The sequence below is a fragment of the Hemicordylus capensis genome, chromosome 1 (genome assembly GCF_027244095.1).
Source record: "Hemicordylus capensis ecotype Gifberg chromosome 1, rHemCap1.1.pri, whole genome shotgun sequence".
NCBI lineage: Eukaryota > Metazoa > Chordata > Lepidosauria > Squamata > Cordylidae > Hemicordylus > Hemicordylus capensis.
The window spans coordinates 10533127-10559261 of NC_069657.1; the positions used below are offsets into that span (position 1 = coordinate 10533127).

Below are 26135 nucleotides of genomic sequence, written 5' to 3' on the forward strand. Positions count from 1 at the left end.
ATTGCGCATGCGCCAACAATTTCCGCCTGGCTTTCCGCGTCTCGCGTACCGCGAGGGGGCTGGGCTAAACTGGTCCGTTTAGAAGCGGCGGGAGCCCCGCCCGGAGGCGCTGTCGTTGCCATGGGAACCGGTGTTGCTGGTGAGTGACGGCAGGTGCCAAGCGCACCTGGGCCGGGGAGGATGAGGGTCCACCGTGGGGAAGGCGGGTGAGGGAAGTCCCGAGAGCCCCATAGGAAGGGGGGGCGGGCCCTGTGGGTAGCCTGAAGTTATTGGGGGGTAGGGGGTTTGCTAACAATAATAACAACAATACTGATAATTAATGATGTGTGGTCAGTAATAATAGTGATTGTCTAACATCTAGAAAATCATGTGGCAGGAAATTTCATTTATATATCTGTGTATTATTGGGCAGCTGCAGAAGCCGAAACGTTTTCCTTGTATCCCCTGTACTGTCTTGTACAGTACAAGAGCTGGTCTTGTGGTAGCAGGCATGACTTGTCCCCATAGCTAAGCAGGGTCTGCCCTGGTTGCATATGAATGGGAGACTAGAAGTGTGAGCACTGGAAGAGATTCCCCTTAAAGGATGGAGCGGCTCTGGGAAGAGCATCTAGGTTCCAAGTTCCCTCCCTGGCAGCATCTCCAAGAGAGGGCTGAGAGAGATTCCTGCCTGCAACCTTGGAGAAGCCGCTGCCAGTCTGTGAAGACAATACTGAGCTAGATAGACCAATGGTCTGACTCAGTATATGGCAGCTTCCTATGTTCTGTTACATAGGACCACAGGAAGCTGCCCTGTACTGAGTCAGACCATTGGTCCGTCTTGCGCTCAGTCACTAGCGTTAGTCCCTGTTAATAAAGAAGAATCACTGTGCGATTAGCTGCTTCCTTCCAGGATCCAGCAACTACTTGTCTGGAGACCCGTTTGATTTTAATCTCACTCATACTCATGCAAGAAATTGCAGACAGGTTGCTTAAGACTGAGGGTAGCATAAATTTGTTTTGAGTGAGATGTTTGGGCTTCCACCTTCATCAGTGACAGTTTACTGAAAAACTCTGTGTAAGCCACAGGTCGGTGGCCATGAGGAGTGTTGTGACTGCAGGATTCCATAGCGGGAGGGAGAGAAAATGAGGGTAAAGCCCGGTTTAATGTATTGGTCTCCAGATTCCGTTATGCTTCTGTCTTCTCCTATGGAACCCTGTAATCTCATCATTCTGAATTGTCACCTGTTTGTCACATACCAGCTTTTTCAATCTACTGTCGCTGATGAAGGCGGAAGCCAAAATGCCCAAATAAAAACAAACTTATCTCTGTTTTCAGTTACTTATATAAAATATACACTTATGTTTGTAGTTCAGTGCATCCCTTGAGAATCCAGAGCCTCCTGATACCTTGCTGCATGGAATGAATATGAAGACTTTTTATGGACTTACAGAGGAAGCAAGCCATCTTTATTCTCTACATTCCTTTGCCACAAGGTGTGGTTATGGCTGCCAGCTTGCCTGGCTTTCAAAAAGGATCAGTAAATTAATGGAGGAAACCTAATGAGCTGTGAGTTAGTTGTATTGAAACATTCATGTACAGAGGTAATATACCTCTGAACAGCAGGTGTGATGGAGACAAACCATATTTGGACATCCATGTTGGAAATGTAATGTTCCATTCAGTGAACCTTAGTTTGAAGAAGCAAGGCAGTTTTTGTGTTGTAAAAATTCTGGGAGCCCTTGTGTCCATCTTATGGAGCTGATCACAGTCCTCTGAATGGCTGCTCTCCATGAAGTGCTATCAAGCTCTTGTACTGGGCTACGCAGAAGTACAGGAAAAGATAACTCCTCTTTTACCTATACTTCCTTACAGAATCAATGTGAGCACTGCGTTTCTTCAAGGGGTAGGAATATGAAGAAGTGGGGGATTATGTCCTCTCTGCAAGTGGTTGTTTGGTGCAAGCTTGGGACTCCTGCAGATGTGGTGGTTGTCTTACAGTTTCTCCTGTGGTTTCTGCTTTGTAGAATGGACTACTTGATTAGCAAATGTGTCTGTTTTTCTTTTTTCAAATCATCTGTAAATCAACTGGCCCTATCTACCCCCAGCACAGTACCTCCAGTGACTGTTGCTGGTGTCTCTCTTATGTTTCTTTTAGATTGTGAGCCCTTTGGGGACAGGGAGCCATCTTATTTGTTATTTCTCTGTGTAAACTGCCCTGAGCCATTTTTGGAAGGTCGGTATAGAAATTGAATGAATGAATGTAAGCAAAACTCAAGGTCATAGTCTGATAGGCCAATTTGATCTTGCTTTTATGCCAAAGTTGGTGATTGGGATTACCACTTGAGCCTGTTCTGTGTTTTGTTATAGTAACAGCAGGCTTTTGGTGTCTTAATCCTACTTCTGCTGTGTTCCTCTTTTCTCCATCTGTGATGTCTGAATTTTGTAGATCTTAGTGTTTGTTTATTTTTGTGCTTCATTTAACAGAAGCAAAAACTGCACTGTGAATGGTTCATGGAAGAGAGTTCTGGTCTAAGTGAGGATTCTTTGGCTAGCCTCACTGCTGGTGACGTTCTGATCCACTCCACCAGCGTCCACATGAAAGAAAAACCCCTTCCCACAAGAACAGCTGTGGCTGGCGATAGCAGACCTGCTGCTTGCACTAAGAAAAGGATCAGAATTTCCCTGAAGAAGCTTCGAGAAGTGCCTCCACCCTGTCGTCCAGAGTGCTCCATGTTGATTGATGATGAAGCAGCTTATATTCCGCCAGCATTGCTGACGAATAAACCTGCACCTTGTAAGCCAACTACTGCAACTTCTGGAGATGTAGCAAAGGGTATGTTTGTAAACGATGCATTCTTAACCTTTTGAAGTTCAGCAGTCCACCTATTGATGTCATTCTAAAGTTTCCTTTTTGCAAGTATTTGCAGCCTTTTATCTGAGGTTGCCTATAGACCAGAAGTAGCACTTTTCTGTAAAATGTTTTTTTCTGTAATATTAATATGTCTGCTAACATCCCCTGCTAACTGAGCAAATATGCACCTTTAAAAAGTGGTGATTCTCTTTACTGAGTGTAAGGAGAGCAACTGGCCCTATCCAACCCCAGCACAGCATCCCTCCAGTGGCTGTTGCTGGTGTCTATTTTATGTTTCTTTTTTAGAATGTGAGCCCTTTGGGGACAGGGAGCCATTTTATTTATTTCTATCTGTGTAAACTGCTTTGAGAACTTTTGTTGAAAAGCAATATATAAATATTTGTTTTATTCATATGTCTGGATAACTAGCAAAATATTCATTAGGTTAGAAGTGCCAGCTCTAGCTTTCCTTCCCAGTTGGCTTTGCCCTAACTTATTTTCCCTTAACCTCTGCTTTCTTCCTTTTCCCAACTTCTGTGCCTACTTCCATGTCAGGAAGCTGCCATTGGTTTAAATGTTCTGAGATCAGAGAGAGGTGGACTCATGTGAGACAGGTGAATGCAAAGGGAGCTTGTGAGACCTTTTGAGTTTCGTGTTCTATGAACCACTATTGTTAAATTAAATAGCAATTGTATTGCTTGCATACTATGGACTTTCAGTGATACCTTTTGCTGAAGCCAGACTGTTTAGCTAAATAGCTCATAATTTTTGTGAGTTCTCATCTTTGTGTGAATATAATAAGGTGGGTTAATGACATTCACAATGTTTTTAGTTCCTTTTTTAACTGAATATATATAGATAGATACTATCCTGTAGGAGTTATTTGGCCTTATGTGTATAGAAACAAGTAGTATATGTGAGAACAACTATCTCAACTACAAAGATCAATTTTGAAATATGATACTGAAATAATTTGAAATTTGAATAATTTCTTCTAGGTGCTGTAAGCACGTGTACTGGCAGACTTTCAGACCAGCTACGATCAACTGAAAAGGTTGTACAGCCTTCACATTTATCTGCAATGGTAAACATGGCAAGTGTTTTGCTCTTTGTCCTACAGAGGGTACTTCATCAGAATGTTTGCCATTTCTGTATCTCTCGGGAAAACTATCTGTTTGTACATGTTCACTGCTAAAATATTACATGGTCTCTTGAGTCTATTGTCCGTAGGCCATATACAGCTGACTGGGGCTCAGAGAGAGCCCTCCTCAGTGGCTGATTCACAACTGTAAAAAGGTTCTCCTGTGCAGTTGCAGAAAATATAGCAGATGTCCACTGACTAAAGTTATCAAACTTTGGAAAACCTGAGTAAAAAACCTGGAATTCATGACGGTTGAAAAAAATATAATTTTGATTGCTTTCTACTTTCTTCCTTTGTCCCCTGCCCTCCTTTTAGAACTTTGATGTCCCATTTTTAAAAACTAAAGACTCATTCTGCAAAGGTGGGGGAGGTTTTCTGCTTAAAACAGAGGCTCTTAAGATGTTAACAGAGCCTGCTGGTTTCACTAGCTAACTGAGCAAAGATGCACCTTTTGAAAGTGGTGAATTCTCTTTATTGAGCAGGGGGAGAGCAACTGGCCCTCTCCACCCCCAGCACAGCATCCCTCCAGTGGCTGTTGCTGGTGTCTATCTTAGGTTTCATTTTTAGATTGTGAGCCCTTTGGGGACAGGGAGCCATTTTATTTATTCTTTTATTTCTGTCTTTGTAAACTGCTCTGGGGACTTTTGTTTAAAAGTGGTATATAAATATTTGTCGTACTCATATTTACTAGGACCTTGGGGGTCAAGTGTTGTTCATCCCTCCTTTAAAAGTGTCTATTGAGCTGTTGTGCTGTACTCCCCATATTTGGAATATAATATATACTCAAGTAATTTTAATACTTTTTAATATATAGAATGGAACCGTAAGTGTTTCTCACTCCTACCCTTTCACTTTGGATAGGTGTATACAGATGAAGCTGCATTAAGTGTTCCTTTAGTGAAGGGAGATGGAATTAAACAAGAAGGTAATTACCGAATATCAATATGTGGTTAAAACATGCAACGTCTTTCATATTATGTCACTAACAATAACTTTTAAGTGTGACTTATTTTGAAATGTTAATAAATAATGTTTCAAATGTCTAATTTTCCCCCTCTATGATAAATAGTTGGTAGAAAAGTGTTAAGCATTTAAAACCACCTGCAAATAAACATTAGTACACCCAAATGGATAATAGTTTATTAATTTTTTAAAACATGGCACTTGGGTCTTGCTTTGCTAATACTCAGTCTCACCACCCAGAATATCACACAGTTAGATCCATAGCCCATTTGAAAGCGGCGTTTGGATCACAAGATTAGAGAGATCCTGGATTCAAATAAAGCACACAATTTCCAGTTTTGGTATTATGTTCTGTGTGAGGCTGGGAGTGGGGAGAAGGTGCAGAACCCAAGATCCAGTCTTGCCATGTGTAGAGGTTTCAGTAGTGAGTAGAAGCCCTTGCTTGCTTTTTCATAAGATTGCCTTCTATGGGCATTGCGGATATAGTTTAGTAAAGTCCATTCTGTATTGTCATTCTGCAGCAGCTGACTTCTTAATTTCCCAGTATGATACTGGTCAGAGGGAGGCTGCAAGAGCTGTATTCAAGCAGAGGTAAGTGTGACAGTCATTTCAACTCTTTGTTTCCTTTTTCTTTTAAGGGCTTGAATGTCTCCTGTTGGGAAGAAGGACCTGCTGGGGCTGCCATGCAAGTTTGAAGGCAACTCTGCTGGTGTAGCGACAGGCCTGCTGCGGAATGACTTTAAACGACTTCTGGGCAGCAGTGCATGCTCCTCTCGTTGTTTCCAGTGAGAGATGTGCTGTGCTGCCACCCAGAAATGGTTTGCTTCCACATTCTGCAGCAGCCCCGTTGCTGCACCATTGGGGCTACCTTTGAAGTTGTGCAGCAGCCCCGGCAGGTCCTTCCATCGACAGGAGCCTGCGAATCACACCGGCCAATATTTGTTTGGGTTTTTGTTTGACCTTTTGGACCTTATCCAACCCAAAGGCTCAGGAGAACCTCAAAAATAAGTGTAGTATGCATCACTTTTGGAAAGTAAATGTGGCAATTCGGCCATGAAAGATCATTGCTGGAGAACCCACTGAGTGCTTGTGTATATAGCCGTTCTAAGGGGAAACTTTTTCACAGATGTACCTCTCTCTTTAGAGAAGAACTAAAAAATTACAACATGCAGCATTTCTAAGAACATAAGAGCAACCCTGCAGGATCAGACTGAGGGTCCATCTTGTCTAACATCCTGCTTCCTACAGTGTCCAACCAGATGGTTCTGAGAAGCCCATAAGCAGAGCAAGATGGCAATCTTCCTTTCCTCTCTTGCTCCTCAGCAACTGGTATCCAGCGGCATACTTCCTCTGAAAATGGAGGTTTCATTTAGCTGGCAGGGCTAATAGCCTTTGATATACCAGTCTTTTCGCCCTTTAAAGCCATCTAAGTTAATGGCCACAACTGCATATTAGATGGCTTCAAACATCATGCCAAACCTGAAGTTTGGCAGAGCGGCCAGAGACATGGGCTAGATCTGGATTGAGATCCGTTGTAACCATAAGAAATGGGTTCTGCGCCTGTGCAGGGACCTCACGGGCTAATTGATTAGCTCCTTGTGACGCCCCACCCGCCTGCACATGCAGTGCTGAGACGTTGAAAGCGGCGGTTGGGGCGTCTCTCTCTGTTTCTTTTTGACCGCCATAGCGATCGCACCTCTTAGCTCTAGCTCCTCGGATTGAAATACTTCTTAGATTGATATGCTTCGTTTTGACATACAGACTGGCCTGGACTTTGCTGTACTCTAGACGAAACTTGTTGTAGTGAAAGATCGTTTGTTTACCTGGCTGAACTCTGAACAAACATTGGACTGAATTTATGTGACGGACAAACAGATTGGCGAGAGTTTCATTTGCCGCTTGCGGGCAATGGAGGTTAAAAAGACCTTCAAGAGATGTGTTAAGTGCCGCGCTAAACTCCCTTCTACTGATTACCATGAAGCTTGTTTGATGTGCCTTGGAGAGGAGCATAACACTTTGGCTTATAAAGTTTGTTGCTCTTTCTCGAAACAAACGTGACAAAATAGAGCGTTACACCTTTGAGTGGCCTTATATGATGAGGCATTCCGACTGCCAACACCGCGGCCGTGTGATTCACTGGACTCCCGATCAATGTCAAAGCCTTCAGCGTCGGGGGCCAGGTCGGCATCGAGCTCTCCAGAGTCAAGCGCCCGTGGAACTGCGAAGCAATCTAAAACCGTGATGGCTAGTGGTGCTAAATGCACGGAAAAAGTTTTTTAAAGACTTAAAGATGTGTCTAAGGAGGAGAGGCGTAGGGAACGTGGACACCATCCGAAAGGAAATGATAGGGCGCATTGGACCCCTTCTCTGGCTTCGGTGCAAGCATTTGAGGGTGACTCGGATGAGTCAACTGCGGCTGCACTGGGGCAGCTTCCTAGTTCGGTGTCGGACTCGGCATCGGTAGCCTCTATATCGAGAGCTGGATCTGCATCAACTGCAGCATTGCCTTCAACCGGGGCATTGAATGCGGCCACAGCGTCGACGGCACAGATCGCCTCAACATCGGCAGCACATGTCCTGTCGACGTCGACCTCAACGTCGATGGCACAGATCCTGTCGACATCGACCTTGGGGATGTCTGCGGCAGCGCAATCCATGCTTCCTAATGAGCCCTCGACGTCCATGTCTGCTCCAGTTATGACTGTGGCGGCAGGACAGATCCCTCACCTGCTGTCCCCAGCGAGGACTCCCGGGCATTCCCCCTCAACGTCTAGAACACCTAGTTTGGAGATGAGGGATAGAACAGGTTATGTGGAATTGCATGACTTGTTAGACTCTGCTTCAAGTACTCCTTCCGGATCTACTTTCCGTGGGTTCCTGAGTACTAGGCTCGATGCAGACAATGATGAGATGGAATCTGTTCGATTGCCCAAGACTCCTTCCTATTCCTCTGCTCGACTACAGGCATCGGAAACATCAGTGCAGGGTATGCCTGCTTGTGGATTCCACCACACTCTACCAGATGACTATGCTGAATACCTCCGTTGGAAGTCACTGCAAGTACCTTCCGCGCATTCATGTGAGGAAGTGCCACTTCGGCCACAACCACCTGCTTTTCAGCCGCAGCCACGACCACCTGTTATGGAATTGCAGCCGCAACTACTGCAGGACCAGGTTGTGCATCTACATTTTCAGCCACAGCCTCAACCAGCGGCTGTTGTGCAACCAGACCCTGAACATCCGCCTCAGCTCCAGCTGTTGGCCAGGCGACCTGTGGAGAAGCCAGATGGCAAGAGGAAGCGGAAGTCAACACCGCCACCTGCGGAACCACCTTCCTCGCCGGAAAGCTATGTTATGGCAGAGGATTCGGATGTGAGTTCTGGGTCGGATGACGTGAGTCGGAGGTTGGATCCTCCTTTGGATGTGCCTCCTAGACTTTCTACCTCTCCAACAGAGTAATTAAAGGCGTATCACGCCCTTATATGGGACATTGCGGAGGCTCTGGGAATGGAACTGAAATCCCTTGATGCTGTCAGCAATCTGGCCACCCAGAAGGGAAGTCCAGGAAGATAGTCCACAATACAAACTGGGCTACAGAAGCGAAACATGGCTCGGAATAGTTTTCTGTATCTGGCTTGGGCTGAAAGCTGTCAAAATGAGGGTTTATTATTTTGTTTATTTATTTATTTGATTTGTATACCGCCCTTCCAAAATGGCTCAGGGCGTTTGACAAATGTTGTCTTCCAGTGGCTAACAGAAAGCTGTTGACATGCTTTATAGTCCAAGCTGATAACTCTCAGCTGGCAGGGATTCAAGGCTTATCAGCCCTCTGCAAGAGGTGTATACTCCTCCTGATAGTTTCCAGCTGTGCTCTTCGCCTTGTGACACACCTTTGCTGTGAAATCAGTGGGGGTTGCCTTCACAGATCATCTTCTAGTTTGTCCGTCGCTGTCTCTGCTGCCTCAGACTGCTGTGCCTGCTCTGAAACATCAGCTGGACCTTCCTCAGCCGTCTCTTGGGAACTGACAGCCGGGTTCTGCCCCTCAGGCACCCCTGCATCAGCTGAAAGGCTGTCAGCTTCCCCTTCCTCCTCGCTATCTGAGATCGAGGGCGTGACAGATGCGGACGAAGTAGACCCTGTTTACAATATGATGAGGGGGGTCAAAGACCTCTCATCCTGACTATGATTCCAGCTATCAGTAAGGCTGCTAAGACGGCATGGGAAGTTATGCAGGTTGCAGCACCTATGTCTAAGCACCTTGAAAATCTGTATAGGATCGCGGAGGAGGGCAATGCTTATTTGCTCCATCATCCAGTGCCTAATTCGTTGGTCGTCGATTGCGCCACTACATCCAAGAGTGGTCGCCGCCACACGACGCCTGCGGATAAGGAAGGCCGGAAGATAGATGTAATGGGAAGAAGAATTTACAGCACGGCTAGTCTTGCAATTCAGATTGCAAACTATGCAGCCTGCATGGCCAGATATTGCCACTTGTTGTGGGATACCCTATTACAAGATTCCACCCCTGACACCTGAAGAGTTTCAGTGGAAGTTTCATGAAACCTATGAGAAAGATGACGGCTGTAACTAGGCAGCAATTGAGCACCTTTAAACATTTGGCCGAGATGGAATCCCGCACAATGGTGACAGCTGTGAGTATGTGCAGACATTCCTGGCTTCGCTCCACCTCACTCCAACAAGACATGAGGGATAGGGTAGAAGCTCTGGCGTATGATGGAAAAGGCCTTTTCCATGAGGACACTGATACTTCAATGGAAACCTTGAAGAAATCTAAGTTTACTGCACGTACCTTCATGTCAACCTCTAGCACAGCGGGTACTGCATCAAAGGGTCACCCTTATTACCGTCAGCTCAACAAGTACCAAGAAAGGAAGGAATTCAAAAGGCAATACCGACCCTATCAACGATCTAAGGGGTATAATCAAAAAACAAAAGTAAATGCAACACGTCAAGCTAAGGACACTCCTAAACAAAATTTTTGATGGGAATGTTCGCCCACTGCACACGAACAAACATCCAACCACCAAAATTGCTGGCCTAATACCACCTTTGCCAGCCAACCAATCCGGGACCACTACCACCGGTCCTGTAGTTGCCAGGAATTCCATCAAACTGGCAAGCCATGCCCAAGCATGGCACACTATAACATCAGATCGGTGGGTCTTGCAGATAGTACAAACAGGATATGCGTTGGAGTTCGAGACCAAGCCTCCATTTTCGGGACTGAAGTTCACACCTGCCACGGAAATATTACAGGTGGAGGTCAAAGTACTACTAGAGAAGCAAGCAATTGCTCCGGTGCAGTGGGAAGACAGACTATCGGGTTATTACTCCCTGTATTTCAAGATTCCGAAGAAGGATGGCGGAATCCAGGCAATTATGGACTTAAGGGGTCTAAATCGTTATATACTGACCAGAAAATTCAGAATGATGACATTGCAATTTATTCTGCCCTTTTTGGTGCAGGGAACATGGGCGGCAACCTTGGATCTGAAGGATGCCTACTTCCATGTAGGCATTCAAGAGAACTACCGCAGATACCTCAGGTTCACGGTGGGAAGTCAAATATACCAGTATTTGGTTCTCCCATTCGGTCTGTCGACGGTGCCAAGAGTCTTCACCAAGGTTATGGCAGTGATAGTAGCTTACCTGAGGACGTAGGGTGTGATGGTTTATCCATACTTAGACGACTGGCTCCTGGTCAGTCACAGCAGAGAACTCTTGGTCCATCAGATTCAGCACGTCATCCACCTGCTGGAAGACCTAGGCGTCAACATCAATTGAAAGAAATCAAATCTTACCCCTGTACAACAGATAGCATTCATTGGAGCAGTATTAGACTTCAGGGAGAAATGGACGTATTTACCAACAGAACGCGTTCACCAGATAAGACTACTTAATCAGCAGTTTCTAGACTCCTCACATCCACCAGCAGTGCACATTCAGAAGCTGCTAGGCCTGATGGCCTCCTGTCCCACCACTGTATGGTATACGAGACCAAACATACGTATGCTGCAGCGGTGGTACCTCCACAACTTCTGCCCCAATGTGGACAGTCAGAACATGCAGTTGTCCATACCCCAAGAGGTTCTAAACAGTTTGCGGTGGTGGATGAAGGAAGAGAACCTGACACAGGGTGTTCTTTTTGCACTGTTAGCCACCACCCGCTGGGTGACGACGGATGCGTCGTTGATAGGGTGGGGAGCTCATTGCATGGACCATCGCATCCAGTGTGCGTGGACGCAGCCCCAGACCCAGCAGCACATCAACTGCTTGGAATTGCTCGCAGTGTTCCTGGCCCTGAGGTCATTCAAACCGTTGCTCAGGGGGACGGCAGTGCAGGTGCAGTTAGACAACACGACGGCAATTGCCTATATCAACCATCAAGGAGGCACGGTCTCTCGGTCGCTATGTCTCCTCGTCCAGAAAATATGGAATTGGTGCATACAGCATTCTTTCTATCCGGTGGCGCTTCACATAAAGAGAGTGGACAACTGCTTGGCAGACAGCCTCAGTAGGTTCACTGATTACAGTCAGAGGCATGAGTGAGAAATGAACCCCAAGTACCTTCAACAGAAAATGTTTCAGTTACTACTCACGTGCGGGCATAGGAAAAGGGTCCCTAGGGGCTGCGTTCCAACACACCTGGAGTGTGGGGCTGCTGTATCTCTTCCCCCCGTTGCTAGGGATGTGCACGAACCAGTCCGGAGGCCATGTTGGAGGCCTCCGGACCGGTTCGGAGCCGGACCGGTCTGGCGGTCCGGCACCAAGGGGGGGTCTACCTTTAAGGGCGGGGGGTAGAACTTATCCTTCCCGCTGCTCTTCCCCCTCCGGCGCTGTAGTTTTAAGCGAAGTTTTTTGGGCAGCAGCGTTCCTTGCTGCCGCCCCTGCCCCCGTCGTCGCCTGGAAGGCTTCTGAAGAGCAGCACGCATGCGCGCGTGGCGGCGCATGCGTGCCTGTCGCTGCCGTGCGCACGCTGCCTACGTCACACGCATGGTGGCGACAGGCGCGCGCGCCGCCTCGCACCCATGCATGCTGCTCTTTAGAAGCCTTCCAGGCGACGACGGGGGCAGGGGCGGCAGTGAGGAACACTGCCGCCCCAAAAACTTCGCTTAAAACTACAGCGCCAGAGGGGGAAGAGCGGCGGGAGGGATAAGTTCTACCCCCCGCCCTTAAAGGTAGACCCCCCCTCGGTGCCGGTCCGGACCATGCATATCCCTACCCGTTGCCTCTAATAGGACGGGCATTGGCTCAGATAATTCAGGACAGAGCGAACTGCATTCTGCTGACCCCATGGTGGCCGCGTCAATCCTGGTTCGCCCCACTTCTTCAGTTAGCACGGAATGTTTTCCACAGGTTTCTGAACGCACCAGACCTATTACAAAGAGATCAAGGTCGAGTCTTACATCCCGAGGTACATGCCCTGAAAATGACGGCCTGGAGAATCAGGTTTTAAAGGGTATCTTGCTAAATAGTAGACGGGAAACCACTCGCCGCAACTACGCTTGCAAATGGAAGCGTTTTAGGACTTATATGAAGGAGAAGGGAATCAAGCCCTTGTGTACCACTCCAAAGGACGTTTTGCTATACCTTACACTGTTGAAGATGAAGGGGCTGGCCAATGTGTCCATCAAACTGCATTTGGCTGCAGTTTTGGCACTGCATAAAGGTTGGGATGGAATGACGGTGTTTTCCCATCCAGAGTCCAAACGTTTCATGAAGGGCATCAACAACTTGTACCCACCTGTTCGTCAGCCTATGGAGCAATGGAGCCTATCCTTGGTGTTGTCTGCGATTACAGAGCAGCTGTTTGAGCCTCTGGCTTCTATATCCCTTCGGCTACTCACGCTCAAGACGGTTTTCCTTGCGACAATCATGTTGGCGAGGCGCGTGAGTGAATTCACTGCTCTTCGCGTGGATAAACCTTATACACAGTTTTATCCGCACAAAGTGGTGATGAGACTTGATCCTCATTTTCGTACCAAGGTGGTGACTGGTTTTCATTTAAATCAGGAAATAGTCCTACCTACTTTTTTCCAGGATGCTCATACAGATTTGGAAAAAGCACTACACTCGTTGGATGTGCGAAGGGCCCTGTTATATTACCTTGACAGGACCCGTGGCTTCAGAAAGAGCAAAAAACTCTTTATCTCTTACAAAGGAAAGTGTAAGGGTCGTGCTATATCACGCCAACGTCTGGCCCACTGGATAGTGGAGCTTATTTTTCACGCATATAGGTGTCAGGGAGTTGTACCACCCAGGACAGTGCATGCACACTCTACTAGAGGGCTTCAGCAGCCCATCTGTCAGGCATCAAAATGTTGGATATATGTATGGCTGCCACTTGGTCCTTTCAACAGCCATTCATCAAGCATTACACAATTGATTTAAGGATGGCAAGAGAGGCACCTTTTGGAAGGACTGTACTGAAAAGGGTGTTAGCTTGAGCTTTGGGTCTACTGCACCCACCTTCATGAGGGACAGCTTGCTATTCACCCAGTTCTTATGGTTACAACAGATCTCAATCCAGATAAACAGGTTGCTTACCTGTAACTTATGATCTGGATGAGATCCATTGTAGCCATAAGTCCCTCCCGAGCCATCCCCGCTGCAGTACTAATGGAGAAGGGTTGCCATAGCTTCCAGGCTGCAGTGCTAATGAAGGAGAAGAACATGTCATTCTGCAGATCGTCAACTTGGGCGGCCTGCAAGAAACTGAGAGAGAGACGCCCCAACCGACGCTTTCAATGTCTCAGCACTGTACGTACAGGCGGGCGGGGCGTCATGAGGAGCTAATCAATCAGCCTGTGAGGTCCCTGCGCAGGCACAGAACCCAGTTCTTATGGCTACAACGGATCTCATCCAGATCATAAGTTACAGGTAAGCAACCTGTTTATTTCTGGTGTTGAGATGGACATGCCAAGACTAGGTATGTCATACGGACATGCCAGTCTCAGCATATCCTGCCCTATTTGTGGTTTGGAACCTGATGCCTGTAACTAAGATCTGAAGTGAGGGACAGATTTTGGGTTCCAGTCTGCAAGTAGGAGACTAGCAGGTTCATATGACACGCTTAATCTCGGCATGATCGTCTGACACCAGAAGCAGGGTTCCTGTATGTTCCCCGGCCTCCAGCCACTCTACTAAACTTAAAGTTCAGGGAGATGTGTGAAGCCACCCAGTGTGTCAGCAAATTCTAAAAATGAATTTTGTGTTGTATGAAGAAGCACTTTCTTCTGTTCATCTTAAATCTATTGCCAAACCGTTAAAGTGGATGAGCTTTCGCTCCAGTATTATGAGAGCGGGAGAAAAACGTCTCATTATCCATCCACTTTCTTTATATCGTGCATTATTTTTACAGATCTCTGCTATGTTTCTCCACCCCATCTTACTTGTTTAGAATCCAAAGCGTTCCTGTGTTCAAAGAGGTGAAGGTACAGCTTCTAGATAACCCATGCCCAGACAAAAAGGACAGTACCAAGTCAACACGCAGTGAGATGGATTCAGCTACAACCATTGCAGCTGCAACAGCCGCAGCCATCGCTTCTACAGCCCCTCTTCTCAAAGTAGGTCACTGGTTTTCAGACAAGTTTTAACTTGTCAAGTTAAACCCCACAAGTTCTGATCCCGGTTTGATTTCCTCAGAGCAACTGGCCCTATTCAACCCCAGCATCCCTCCAGTGGATGATGTTGGTGTTTCCTTCTTAGATTGTGAACCTTTGAGGGCAGAGAACGATCTTATTTATTTATTCTTGAGGGCAGAGAACCATATTATTTATTTATTCTTTAATTTTCTATGTAAACCGCTTTTGAAATTTTGTTGAAAAGTGGCATATAAATAGTAGTAGCCACCTTAAGTGGCACAGCAGGGAATGCTTAACTAACAAGCAGAAGGCTGCCAGTTTGTACTGTTGGTACTATACCGGGAGCAGCGATATAGGAAGATACTGAAAGGCATCATCTCATACTGCATGGGAGGAAATGGTAAACCCCTCCTGTATTCTACCAAAGAAAACCACTGGTCTTTGTTTCCCCTTCATGCCTTCCTTATGTCTCTTTCACACTTTCCCAGTGTCGCTGTATACCTTCCCTGCCATCCCTGTGGGCTCCAGTTATGTAGGAATTGTGCTGGAAACAGCAGGTACTACATGGAGCTGGAAGTGCTCACCTTTGCACAACATGGCGGGCTGCAAATGTATCAGAACCAGACAATTCAGTCACACGGGCTTAGTGTTTACTTTTAAAGCCCTATACAGCTTGAGATCTGAGCACCTGAAAAATCAGGAATTATTCCCACATCACCCTATCTGTATGCTGAAGTCTTCATCATAACGTCTCCTCCAGATGCTCCTGCCTTGCCATAAGAACAGCCCTGCTGGATCAGGCCCAAGGCCCATCCAGTCCAGCATCCTGTTTCACACAGTGGCCCACCAGATGCTGCTGGGAAGCCCACAGGCAAGAGGGGAGGGCATGTCTTCTCTCTTGCTGTTGCTCCACCTCCTGAGCTGAGGCTAGAGATTGTCTCAGCTACAGTGGCGGCTGGTGCGGGTGCCACCAGGGGTGGTGGGAGGCACTTTTAAGTCTAAATTGGTGCTTACCTCCCGTACCACCGCACCTGAAAGCACTTACCAGCTGCAGTGCACCACCCAACACCCACTGCAGCGGAGAATCAGCTCCGCCACTCAGCTGGTGGAGGCCATTTGCATGGCCTACAAATGGCCTCCTCGCATGTGTGGAGGCCAGTTGAGTGGCAGAGTCTGTCCACTGCAGTGGGTGCTGGGTGGCACACTGCTGCTGGTAAGAGCTTTCAGGTGCAGTGCTACGGGAGGTAAGCACTAATTTAGACTGAAAGGTGCCTCCTGCCGCTGCCCCCTGGTGGTGCCTGTACCAGCCGCCACTGATGCCCAGTTTGTGGAAAGCTGTCCCCAAGGAGGCTCACCTGGCACCTACTTTGATGTCTTTCTGGTGCCAGGCAAATTTCTTTTCACTTTTCCAGACTTTTAAAACTGCCATTATACTCCTGCTGTACCTGCTGTGATTTTATCTGCTTGCTCTGTTCTGTTTTATATTGTTTCTCTTTTAATTTGATGAGCTGTCCTGAAAGGACTAATGTGTTGAAGGCAAGATACAAATTCATTAAGTGAATAAAATAGAGTTCAGCTTTTAGTCCTTTGCAACCAAAGAGCTGGAGCTAGGACGGAAGACCTTGGCCTTCATAGCACTGCAAACTTTTGAAATCAAAGTTCTGAACCCCAACCCTGCTTTCCCCCCTCTTTAGGTCCAGAGTGACTTGGAAGCCAAAGTGAACTCTGTTTCTGAAATACTTAATAAGTTACAGGAAACGGACAAGCATCTGCTGCACATTGCTGAGCAGCAGCAAGCCAGCTTGAAGCCTCTGCAGTCGGAGAGGCCCCCTTGCCAGGAAATTGCTGGTGAGCTCGAGAAACGGATGAATCTGTTTATGGAACAACGGATTCAGCATCTGGAAAAATTGCAACAGCAGCAAATGAATATTCAGGTAGGTACTAACATACATAATATTGCCTGCATTTAAACAGATGTGTATTTAAAGAACTACACCAGATTCCAGTCTGCTTCCAAGCCCAATCCAGAGTGCTAGTGTTTACCTTTAAAGCCTTGCACAGCTTGATACCCAAGTACCTGAAGGGTACTACACCCACATCAACCTGTCATGTTTCGGCTCTAATAAGAAATCGGTGGCTGACATCCAGACTAAGAAAGTGCTGGTACCATGTGAGAAGTGGTGTCACTCCCAGTGGCATTGACTGACTCAGCAGTGGTCGTGTGCGCGTGCTGAATTTCAGTGGCCGCCCCTTCCCTTGGAAGCACTCTTTCTCTCCTGCCTGGAGCCACGGACATCTCTGAGTGGTTAACCTTCCCACATGCTCCCAGGCAGGACTAATTGAAAGTTGTTACAAGCCTTAAAAGCCTGGACAGGATAACCCCACCCAGTTCTTTTAGTCCTGCTGCGCTCCTAGGCAGACGTTTATGACCAGCTCTTCTTAGCTCCTTTTATTCTTCATATTTCTTCTGCAACCTATCCAATTTCACTCTTTATTTCAGTCTTTAGCTTGCTTCACTTTTGCTTCATTTTAGCTTGGTTCACTTTTGCTTCTGTCTTCCTTACAAAAAAATAATAACAATAATTTCACTTAAATTTTTTCTCTGTCTTCTCCCTGAATTTTTTCTGTGCCTATGGAGTGGCGACGGACTATTAGGCACATCTTACTCCCAAAGGGCGTGAATAGAGCAGGATTCTCGCTCTCAACTAGAGTGCCGGGTTCACCTCCTCCCACGGTGCCCTCATTAAGAGCCATGTTGTGTACTCAGGACGGAATGAAGGGTGCCGCACAGGGTTCCTCCCAGTCCACCAGAGAGACCTGAAGCTCAGTCAGAGCAAGGAGAGTAATTGGGCCGGACAGCATGGGCCTGGCAGCAGCCTCACTCCCACTGCTGCTTCAGGGCTGTTACGCGTGCCCGGTCTGCTCCAAGCAGTAATGGCTCCGGAGCTTCAGCGGGGAAGTCAGGAGTCATTGCCAGCCAAGGCCACACCTCCCCGACCCCCACACTACCGACCATGGACTGCCAGGGAACTAGAGGCGGAGCTCAGAGGAGCGTTTCATCGACGGGACTCTTCAGCTAACCCGGCAAGAGCTCTCCTTGGCGCGGCCAGTCAGGTGCCTCCCCTTCTCCCTCCCCCCCCCCGCGGGTATGGCAAATTTGGATAAAGGACACTTTGGCAGTCTCGTTAAAGGGGGTAGCACAAAAGGGGAAAGAAAAGGGGCACTTCTCACATTGTATTGATGCTTCCTTAGTCTGGAGATCAGCCATTGTTCCTGTCTTGCTGCTTGTGTTAATCGACTTAGTATGGCCAGGGAAAAGCTTTATCTGTGGTTATGAAAATTGTCACTGTACTTCTCTCTTACATTTAAGCTTTTTCATATTGATGGTCATAGACTACCTCTTGCATTCTAAAGCCCTTTGACTCCACTGTTCAGTATTTTTTATCGTGTGGATGTGTGTGTGTGTAAATTATGCACTTGCATACAAATGCACAGGGGCGTAACTACTATTAGGCAAGGGGAGGCGGCTGCCTGGGCCCCCCCCCACGCCTCGAGGGGGCCCCCCAGAAGCAAGTCACATGACTATATATTGTGAAGTAAGTGTGTGTGTGTGTGTGTGTGTGTGTGTGTGTGTGTGTGTGTGTGTGTGTGTATCAGCGAGGGGCCCATTTTAAAATTTTGTCTCTGGGCCCACTCCAGCCTTGTTACGCCCCTGCAAATGCACATGCATTTGTACAATCTGCTCTGTTAATTGAGGTTAACAGTTCATGCATCTGATGAAGTGGGCACTAGTCCACAAAAAAGTATTCTGCAACAAACTTCTTGTCTTCCTCTTAGTCCCATTTAATTAGTTCTGCGCTGAGCTCCAGTGGCTTCCCAGCTGCCAAAGTAGTGGAAAAACATATGAATGCAGGGAGGCCAGTAGCTGCCCAGCCCTCTTCTCGTCCAGAGGATTTGTTTTCTACTAGTGCAGTCTATGCACCAGGTGAGAGAGAATCAAATTCCATCTCAATCTAAATTTATGTGGAACAGAGCAAAGGACAACACTGCCCAGCTCATTTCATTTGTTAAATTGTGTCTTCTGTAGTCCTTTATCAATGCAAAATTATTGCACCTCTTTGAAGAGGCGCCAAAATGATTCGGCTCTCCACATTTTGGCGCAGGGTGAGGGATCCCCTTAGGAGGAGGCAAACAGGTCCTACCTGCTCCTCCTGCAAGCTCTGCTGGGAGCAGCATCCCATCACCATGGTGGGCGCCTTAAAGGAGACAGCAGCACGGGCTGCTGCCACCACAGTAGAACTTTAAGGAGTACAGCACCGTGATGGGGCGGGGGAGGCTCGCAGGAGGGGCAGGTAGGGCCTGCCTGCCTCCTCTTAAGGGGACCCCTCCCTGCCCTCTGGGATGTGCCCAAAGTATTTTGTGCACACCCCTGTTAAAGAGCTCTATAAAATGCGGACTCAGGGCACCACGTTAGGATTGCTTAATTATCCAAATGCAAGGCAGAGCAAAGCAAGCAACTTCCCCCTCCCGCCCCCTTTGCCTTCATTTCCTTTCTTGATAGTTTTAACAGTGGCCCAGTACAAACTCCAGCTTCTGTCAAGCATTGTTTAGAACCCAAACCATGGCATCAGACATGATCTGCCTACTGTTGGGTTTGGTTTGGTTTGGTTTGGGTTTTTTTGGTCCTCTTGGCACTTGATTTCATGTATTTTATTTATTAAATTCATTGCACTGAACTGGAAGGTTTCATGAATTCAAACATTACACAATCTTATTTCACACAAACAGTTTTTTGCAAAGTTATTTCTAGAATTCCAACCATGGTTTACAAATTGGACATCTTACCAGATCATGGCTAAGGTTGAGCTTCTGTACTGAAATGTGTAGGAGTGAAAAGAGAGAATGCAGAGGTTTATGCAGCTGCAGCTTCTGAATAATCCCTAGAGACTTGGAGGCCCCTTTGGGAAATAATGCTAAACCAGAGCTAAACATGCCAGAGCTTTGAGTTTGTGATTGTCCAAAAGTGTGAAGCGGCAGGAGGAGAGCTGGTCTTGTGGTAGCAAGCATGACTTGTCCCCTTTGCTAAGCAGGGTCTGCCCTGATTGCATTTGAATGGGCAACTTGATGTATGAGCACTGTAAGATATATCCCTCAGGGGATGGAGCCTCTCTGGGAAGAGCATCTAGGTTCCAAGTTCCCTCCCTGGCATCTCCAAGATAGAGCTGAGAGAGATTCCTTCTGCCTGCAATCTTGGATAAGCCGCTGCCAGTCTGTGTAGACAATACTGAGCTAGATGGACCAATGGTCTGACTCACTATATGGCAGCTTCCTGTGTTCCTTTGTCACCCAAATGCGGCTCCATTTTTGCTCCCAAACCTGAATTTGAAGATTTGGTTTGTAGTGCGTTTCGCTGCTGAAACCTGAGGTTAAAAGGCAGCATTGTGTTGTCTTAATTCAGTTGCCACTATAAACTGGGTTTCGTGCACAAGCTCCTCCTGCCTGCATAGAGAGGCCAGCTCAGAGCAGCCCATAAATGCATCAGCTCTAGGGTGGCCGCATTTCTTGCTGGCTACCTCTCGGAGCTGATGCCCCACCCTCTGCTGTCCCCCCCTTGGCAGCAGGGAAGCTGTGTCCCTGCAGTTCTTGCATTGAAAGGGATGGAACAGCATTGGGGGAAGCATGCTTTAAATAAAAGAAAGAGAATAGACACACGTGCAAGGAGCCTTTTCATTGACCCAACACCCAATCTAACCCCATTCCTGGGGCTCTCAGATCTTATCAATGGAGTGTGGTTCCTTTGGTTTTAATGTACACAAAGTTGCAGTTTGCAGGGGCAGGAACCAGGCTAAGGGATATGTCCAAGAATCTTGGGGGAAGACACCGGTTGCCAGACCATGGAAGGATTGGGGCTGCTTGTCTGGATCTTATTGACTTCCTGGGAGGGAATATGTATAGTAAGGCAGGCAAAGGACCTTGGGGTTTGGTTCACTGTAACCAAGGGTGCCACCAGGCTTGCAGACACGGGCAAAGCAGTGAGAAAGACCCAACATTCTCTCGTCCTTGTGCTGGTTTGCCGGCCAGGGGGTTAGCCTTCTGATGAGAGGACCAGTCCATCCGAGAAAATTGAAATACTAATGGGTTTCCGCTCTCCGTTTGACTGCGCTCTCATGAGGTAAACCTTCCAACTATAGGGGTCCCCACTGTTGTGGGGCTCCCAGCACCACTAGTTAACAGTAGAACTCATACTCCACACCTTCCACCCAACCCTTCCAGACTTCAGAGTTGTCCAGGCTGCTCCAGGTGTTCTAGCGGTTCCGGGTTGGGTGGGCAGACAAGGAGAGACTGGGGATGAACCCTATGTTCTGGATAGTGGTTCCATCATCCATAAATAGTGGGTTCTGCGCCTGCGCAGATCAGCTTTGGGTAGAATGCTGCTAATCAGTAGCAGCTGAGCCCGACATTGCAGCAAATGCAAACAAGCAACCAAGGTGTGAGAGAATTTGAAAAGATTTTTCAGTTGCTGGTCCACACTGAGCTTGGCCTTAGTGCAGATGGAACATTGGAGGAGCATCTGAAGATTCTGATTCAATCAGGCAAAATGTCCAGCTCCCCCAGGTAGTGAAGAGTGTCTTACTGGCAAACAGGTTTTTCCTGGAACTCACCAAAAAATGATGAGAATCGTACTTACCTTGCAAGGCTTTTATTTTCAGAACTCACTACAATCCAGAGCAGTAAGCAACATGGCAATGTTATTCAACTGGCTGAGGGCCACAGACTTCCAGCAAAGATCTGAGAGCACCCTTTACAGTCCTTTTCATCTTTTTTTTTACCTTATGAGGACCATAGTTGTCTACTCTTTTCTCACTGGATCTCTCACCTGGTCATGAGCATTTTACTCAACCATCCTATCAAGAAATTACCCGATTTTGTCATGTTCCACTACATCAAACTGCCGGATATCTGTATTTTTGTTTTTATGCCATATTGAAATCCCACCAACATCTTAGCCTTAGCCTATGTTACTTAACTACCTGTTTACCACACTGTGAAATTTTCTAGCCAGACAGCTTCTGACTCGCATATTCCTGTAAAGTCACCCCAAGAACAAGGGGCCTACTAGTTTAATAAGTCAAAGTTGATCACAACATTATTGCTAATATGCCTCTAATAATGTAAATTGCACAATTAAAATCTCAAACAGTGGGGCACTCTGGGACAGGACATCCATGGATTAGAACATTCCCTGGCTAGTCAGGTGACCATGAGCAGCAAAACCGAGCGTGGAGACCAGACTTTTTAAAGGGGTGCTTATATTCTTGGTTGCCAGCGGTTGCTAGGACTGAGAGGGATGTGGCCAAGGGACCCTTCCCGGGGCTTTTGTGGAACTGGGCCTTGGCAGTAAAGGCCTTTCAGCCTACATCTGTATCTCTGTGGCCATTCACTCTCATGAGAGAGTGGTCCGCTGCAGAGCAGGATTTGTCTTGGTTGCACAAGAAAAATCTCTTGTGTGATTTAATCCTGCTCTGGATGGACGGTTCTTCTCATGAGGTTTGGCCGAAACTAAGCAAGTTTGCACCCAGGGGAAGGAGCTGGGCACCCCTTTCCCTACCAATTTGTACAAAAAGTAGAATAATAGTACCAAAAATCTAAGGGGCAAATCCTAAGTAATCTCGACCTATTTCTAGCAGTCTCATCCTGTCTATCCATCCATCAGCACTCATGTATGGGATAGGGATGGTGGGGGGGTCTAGGGGGAGGAATGGACTGGTGTGGGTGTGTCACAAATGGCCATTGCAGGTCACAAACTCCTTCTGTGAACATATGAGGAAAAGTGGAGGGATCACTTTTGCAGTCTATCTTTAAGCAGTACCGTTGGGGAGAGAGGGGCCCAGTCCTCTCTCATCAGGGGAGGGAAAAGTGGGGCCACAAGACCTTTCCTTCCCAACTGTGGAAGACAGTGGTGTGAGCATTGTGAGGAAAGGGTGAGACTGTCTTTGCCCTCCCAAGGGCGGCTGAACACGGTTGAAAAGGCACGATCACCCTGAGCATGCCCCCTCTAACATTGCACCCAGTGGTTGCCGCTTCACTAGCACGCTGACGCTTTGCCCACAGTCTGGCGATGCGAGCAGAATGGGGCTTGCTGGGATGCCGCCTGGGCAGACTAGGAAGAGGGAGGGGTTCCTCTGCCCAGACGGTGGAGGGTGCCAGACAGTGGCTCGTTGATATCATTTGCAGCATGATTCTTGGCTTCACAGCTTAAGCACAGCTTCTTCTACCCAAGGTTTCACTCTTTGCCCTAAAGGGGACTAAACGATTTATTTATTTATTTATTTATTTATTTTATTGTTGCATTTATATACCGCCTTTCGTTAAAAGACAACCCCAAGGCAGTTTACAAAAGTTAAAACATACAATAAAAGACAATAAAAATATTAAGCTAAAAATATATAAAAACAGACCAAATTTAAAATCTATAAAATACTAGCATAAAAACAATACAACAGGTAAAAACCCACAGAAGCCGCAGTAAAAATGATTATGTAAAAGCCTGGATAAAAAGCCAAGTTTTAACAAGCTTTCTAAAAGCTGTGATGGAGTCCGAGGAGCGAATGGCCACTGGGAGAGCATTCCAAAGTCTGGGGGCAGCAACAGAGAAGGCCCTGTCCCGAGTGCACGACAGCCGGGCCTCTCTCATTGTTGGCGCCTGGAGCAGGGCCCCCTCAGATGTCCTCGTCAATCGGGCAGCAGCCCTTGGGAGCAGGCGGTCCCTCAAATATCCTGGGCCAAAACCGTTAAGGGCTTTAACGGTCAAAACCAGCACCTTGAATTGGACCCAGAAATGAACCCACACGGTTCAAGGTTCAGCCTGAGGATAGCTTAAATCTTCAAGCTGGGGGGAAAGCCATTGAGGATGCCAGGGGATAGAATGGCATGAACTAGGCCATCTCCTCTCCCCCAATCCATTTCAGCCAAAAGATTTCCCAAATTAAAATATCGCTTCTGAAACATTCAAGTTTGGGCAGGTCTCTCCAAATTCATAACTTGGGAGCAATTGCCAGAAATATTGCAGTACTCACTGAGTTAAGTACTGAGTTAAGTAAACAGATTATATGTCATACTCTGTAGTAGATGCTTGTCAGCCACTTGCTTTCAGGTATCCAGCTCTACTCTGCAGTGTGTCTGCTGAGATATTTCCAACTTGATAAGGGTTTTAAAAACTCTGGCATGATTCTGGTGTGTTTAAAACTGCTTTCCTTTGAAACAATCTTTTCACTTCTGACTATCATTTTAATGTGCATTGTTTAATGGGTACATAAGTTTTTTCATTCTCCTGCATTCCAGCTTGTTCACGGCAATTGAGAAACCGTGGTGTTTATAGGCAGAGGTCTCCACTAAAAACGCCAACACCACGAAGATATGCACCTGTGCCAGTATCTAAGGATGCTAAAGTCTCACCAGAAATGTCAAAAAACCCACAACCTATTGGAGAAAAAGAAAATGTGCACAAATCCTCTTACAGAGGTACTCTAGGTAAGACCTGGAAGAAGGGCCAAAGTTTGCTTTTCCTTTGCATTTATATCGATATGCCTGTTTGTTTGTTTGTTTATATTTATATACCACCCTTCATCCTTAGACCCCAAGTCAGTTAACAAGATAAAACAATACAATTCAATAAAACATAAAAACCAGATAAAACAATAAAACTCAATAAAAGCCATAAAAACAGAACAAAACATAGCTAAAATCTTAAAAAGAGCAGGGACAGCTCATTGGCCAAAAGCTTGAATAAAAAGGGCAGTCTTCATTCTCCTCCTGATCTGATGCAGCATAGGCACGTACTGATGCAAAGATAATTTAATGCACTATCTTTGGGAACTGGTTCAGACAAAACAGTTTTGAGTTTCCAAGCCCTGTGCTAGCTTTGCTCTGTGAGGCCTATTATTGGCTCACCTGCAGACAGGAAGATTATAAGAGGCTTCCTGTCTGAAGTTGACCTTGCCTCAGTATCAAGGTTCCCTTGGTCTGACGTGTTTGTCCAGTTGCTGTTCCTGTCTGCTTGGTGTGACCTCTGGCTTATCCTTGACTCCTGGTTACTTGCTTGACCGTTTGGCTCCCGACTGTGGATACGGCTTGACTCCTGGCTTAGTCCTGAGTCTCTACTGCTGTCTAGATCTGCTGGCTCCTGATCATCTAGCAGACTTGACCCTCAGTGTATTTTTGGCTCTCTAATCCTGGTTTTGAACTTGCAGTCCCTAGTAACTGCTGCCCACAACAAAACTACTTGACAGCAAGCTTTCTTGACTGGCTGTTTCACTGTAGCATTTGCATTGCAGATATGCATGAGTATCATTCAAGATCCTCTAGAATATTTTAACTGAATGGTTACTTACATATAATTCACCACTTCTGCAACCATTATTACTAATGCCATTTTGTGCATAGTTAACATTCACTAAGGCTGTTCTCACAACCGTTAGTTGCAGTTGCTACCACCTCTTCTGCTACTGCATTCCCCCCACAAAGTGGTCCCTTATGGGCTACTGAGATGAGATTGTCTTTGATCTTTTTGCATTGAATTATTTTGCATGGGCATTATAGCTTCCCTGTCCGAAGGTCTGAGGGTGAGGGAACAGCTGTTGTTCTTCAGAGTGATGCCTCCTTGCCTCCTCACCAAAGAAAGTGGAGCTTGGGAACGTCATGAAATAGGAACAAGGAAAGAGAGAACTTGGAAAAGGCTGTAGCACATCAATTTGCGTTGTCTGAATTGGATCCATATAGCCCAGTTCTGTCTATTCCAAGAGCTCTCAAACTTGGGTCCCCAGTTGTTGTTGGGCTACAGCTCTTGTCATCCCCAGCCATAATGGCCAAAGATTGGAGTCGTAGACCAACAACATCTCCCATGGAGTAGATGAAGGGGACTGAAATTTAAGACCCCTTGGTCTATTCAAGCTGGCAGGGGCTTTCAAGTCAAGGCCATTGTGTTATGTACCCTCCTCAGCTTCTTTTGTGTCTTTAACATAATATGTTTTTATTGAAGTTAATGAGGAGAAAATAATAAGATAAGAGACTACATTATACTCATCTAAATCTGACTACAATGCAGCATGTTTATCCCTCTCTAGGTGGAGGAGGACTTCTGGAGCAGATTCTGAATTCTCAAGAAACCCCATTAAGTCAGAGTGCATCTTCTCAGAAGGAGCCAGCAACTGACCGTGAAATGCCATGGCATTTGGGAAGAGAACGGTAACGAAGTGGCTCCCTTCTTACTCCAAGCTGTGTGGGATGGTTTTTTGCTTTTGTTTTTTTACATTTCCTAGAAGAGCCAGGAAAATATTCTTTGGTATCCTGAAAAGTGGACTGTGTTTTCACTTGCTGGGCAACGGTATCTTGATTTCAGTTTAGGAAATCAAAATTTTTTTTGTTTTTTTTTTAAAAAGGAAGACTTCTTTCCCTGGTGACTTGTATAGATCTGCTCTTGGTACTTCATTCCTAGTAGATCGTTGTACTTGCTTGAAACTATTTCATGGAAAAGTCCTCTTCCTGGGTTGAAGGGTTGGGAGGGGCCCTTAGCTCAGTGGTAAAAGGCCTGCTTT

General features: G+C 46.6%; 1 protein-coding gene across 10 annotated transcripts in view; it reads left to right on the forward strand.

Moving 5' to 3' along the window:
* KIAA0586 (KIAA0586 ortholog) overlaps nucleotides 1-26135 on the forward strand; it is a 165248-nt gene that overhangs the window by 591 nt on the left and 138522 nt on the right. For 2 of the 10 annotated variants that reach the window (XR_008306756.1, XM_053248518.1), the window contains exons 1-11: nucleotides 144-206; nucleotides 1349-1473; nucleotides 2465-2813; nucleotides 3830-3924; nucleotides 4834-4897; nucleotides 5457-5526; nucleotides 14358-14523; nucleotides 16236-16475; nucleotides 18379-18526; nucleotides 23884-24072; nucleotides 25665-25785. Coding sequence is in view for 9 of the 10 variants with exons in the window: in XM_053248518.1 (XP_053104493.1) it covers nucleotides 2492-2813; nucleotides 3830-3924; nucleotides 4834-4897; nucleotides 5457-5526; nucleotides 14358-14523; nucleotides 16236-16475; nucleotides 18379-18526; nucleotides 23884-24072; nucleotides 25665-25785 (1415 nt within the window). In the remaining variant the exon portion in view is untranslated. The other 8 variants (XM_053248526.1, XM_053248573.1, XM_053248580.1 and 5 more) reach the window with 8 other exon arrangements.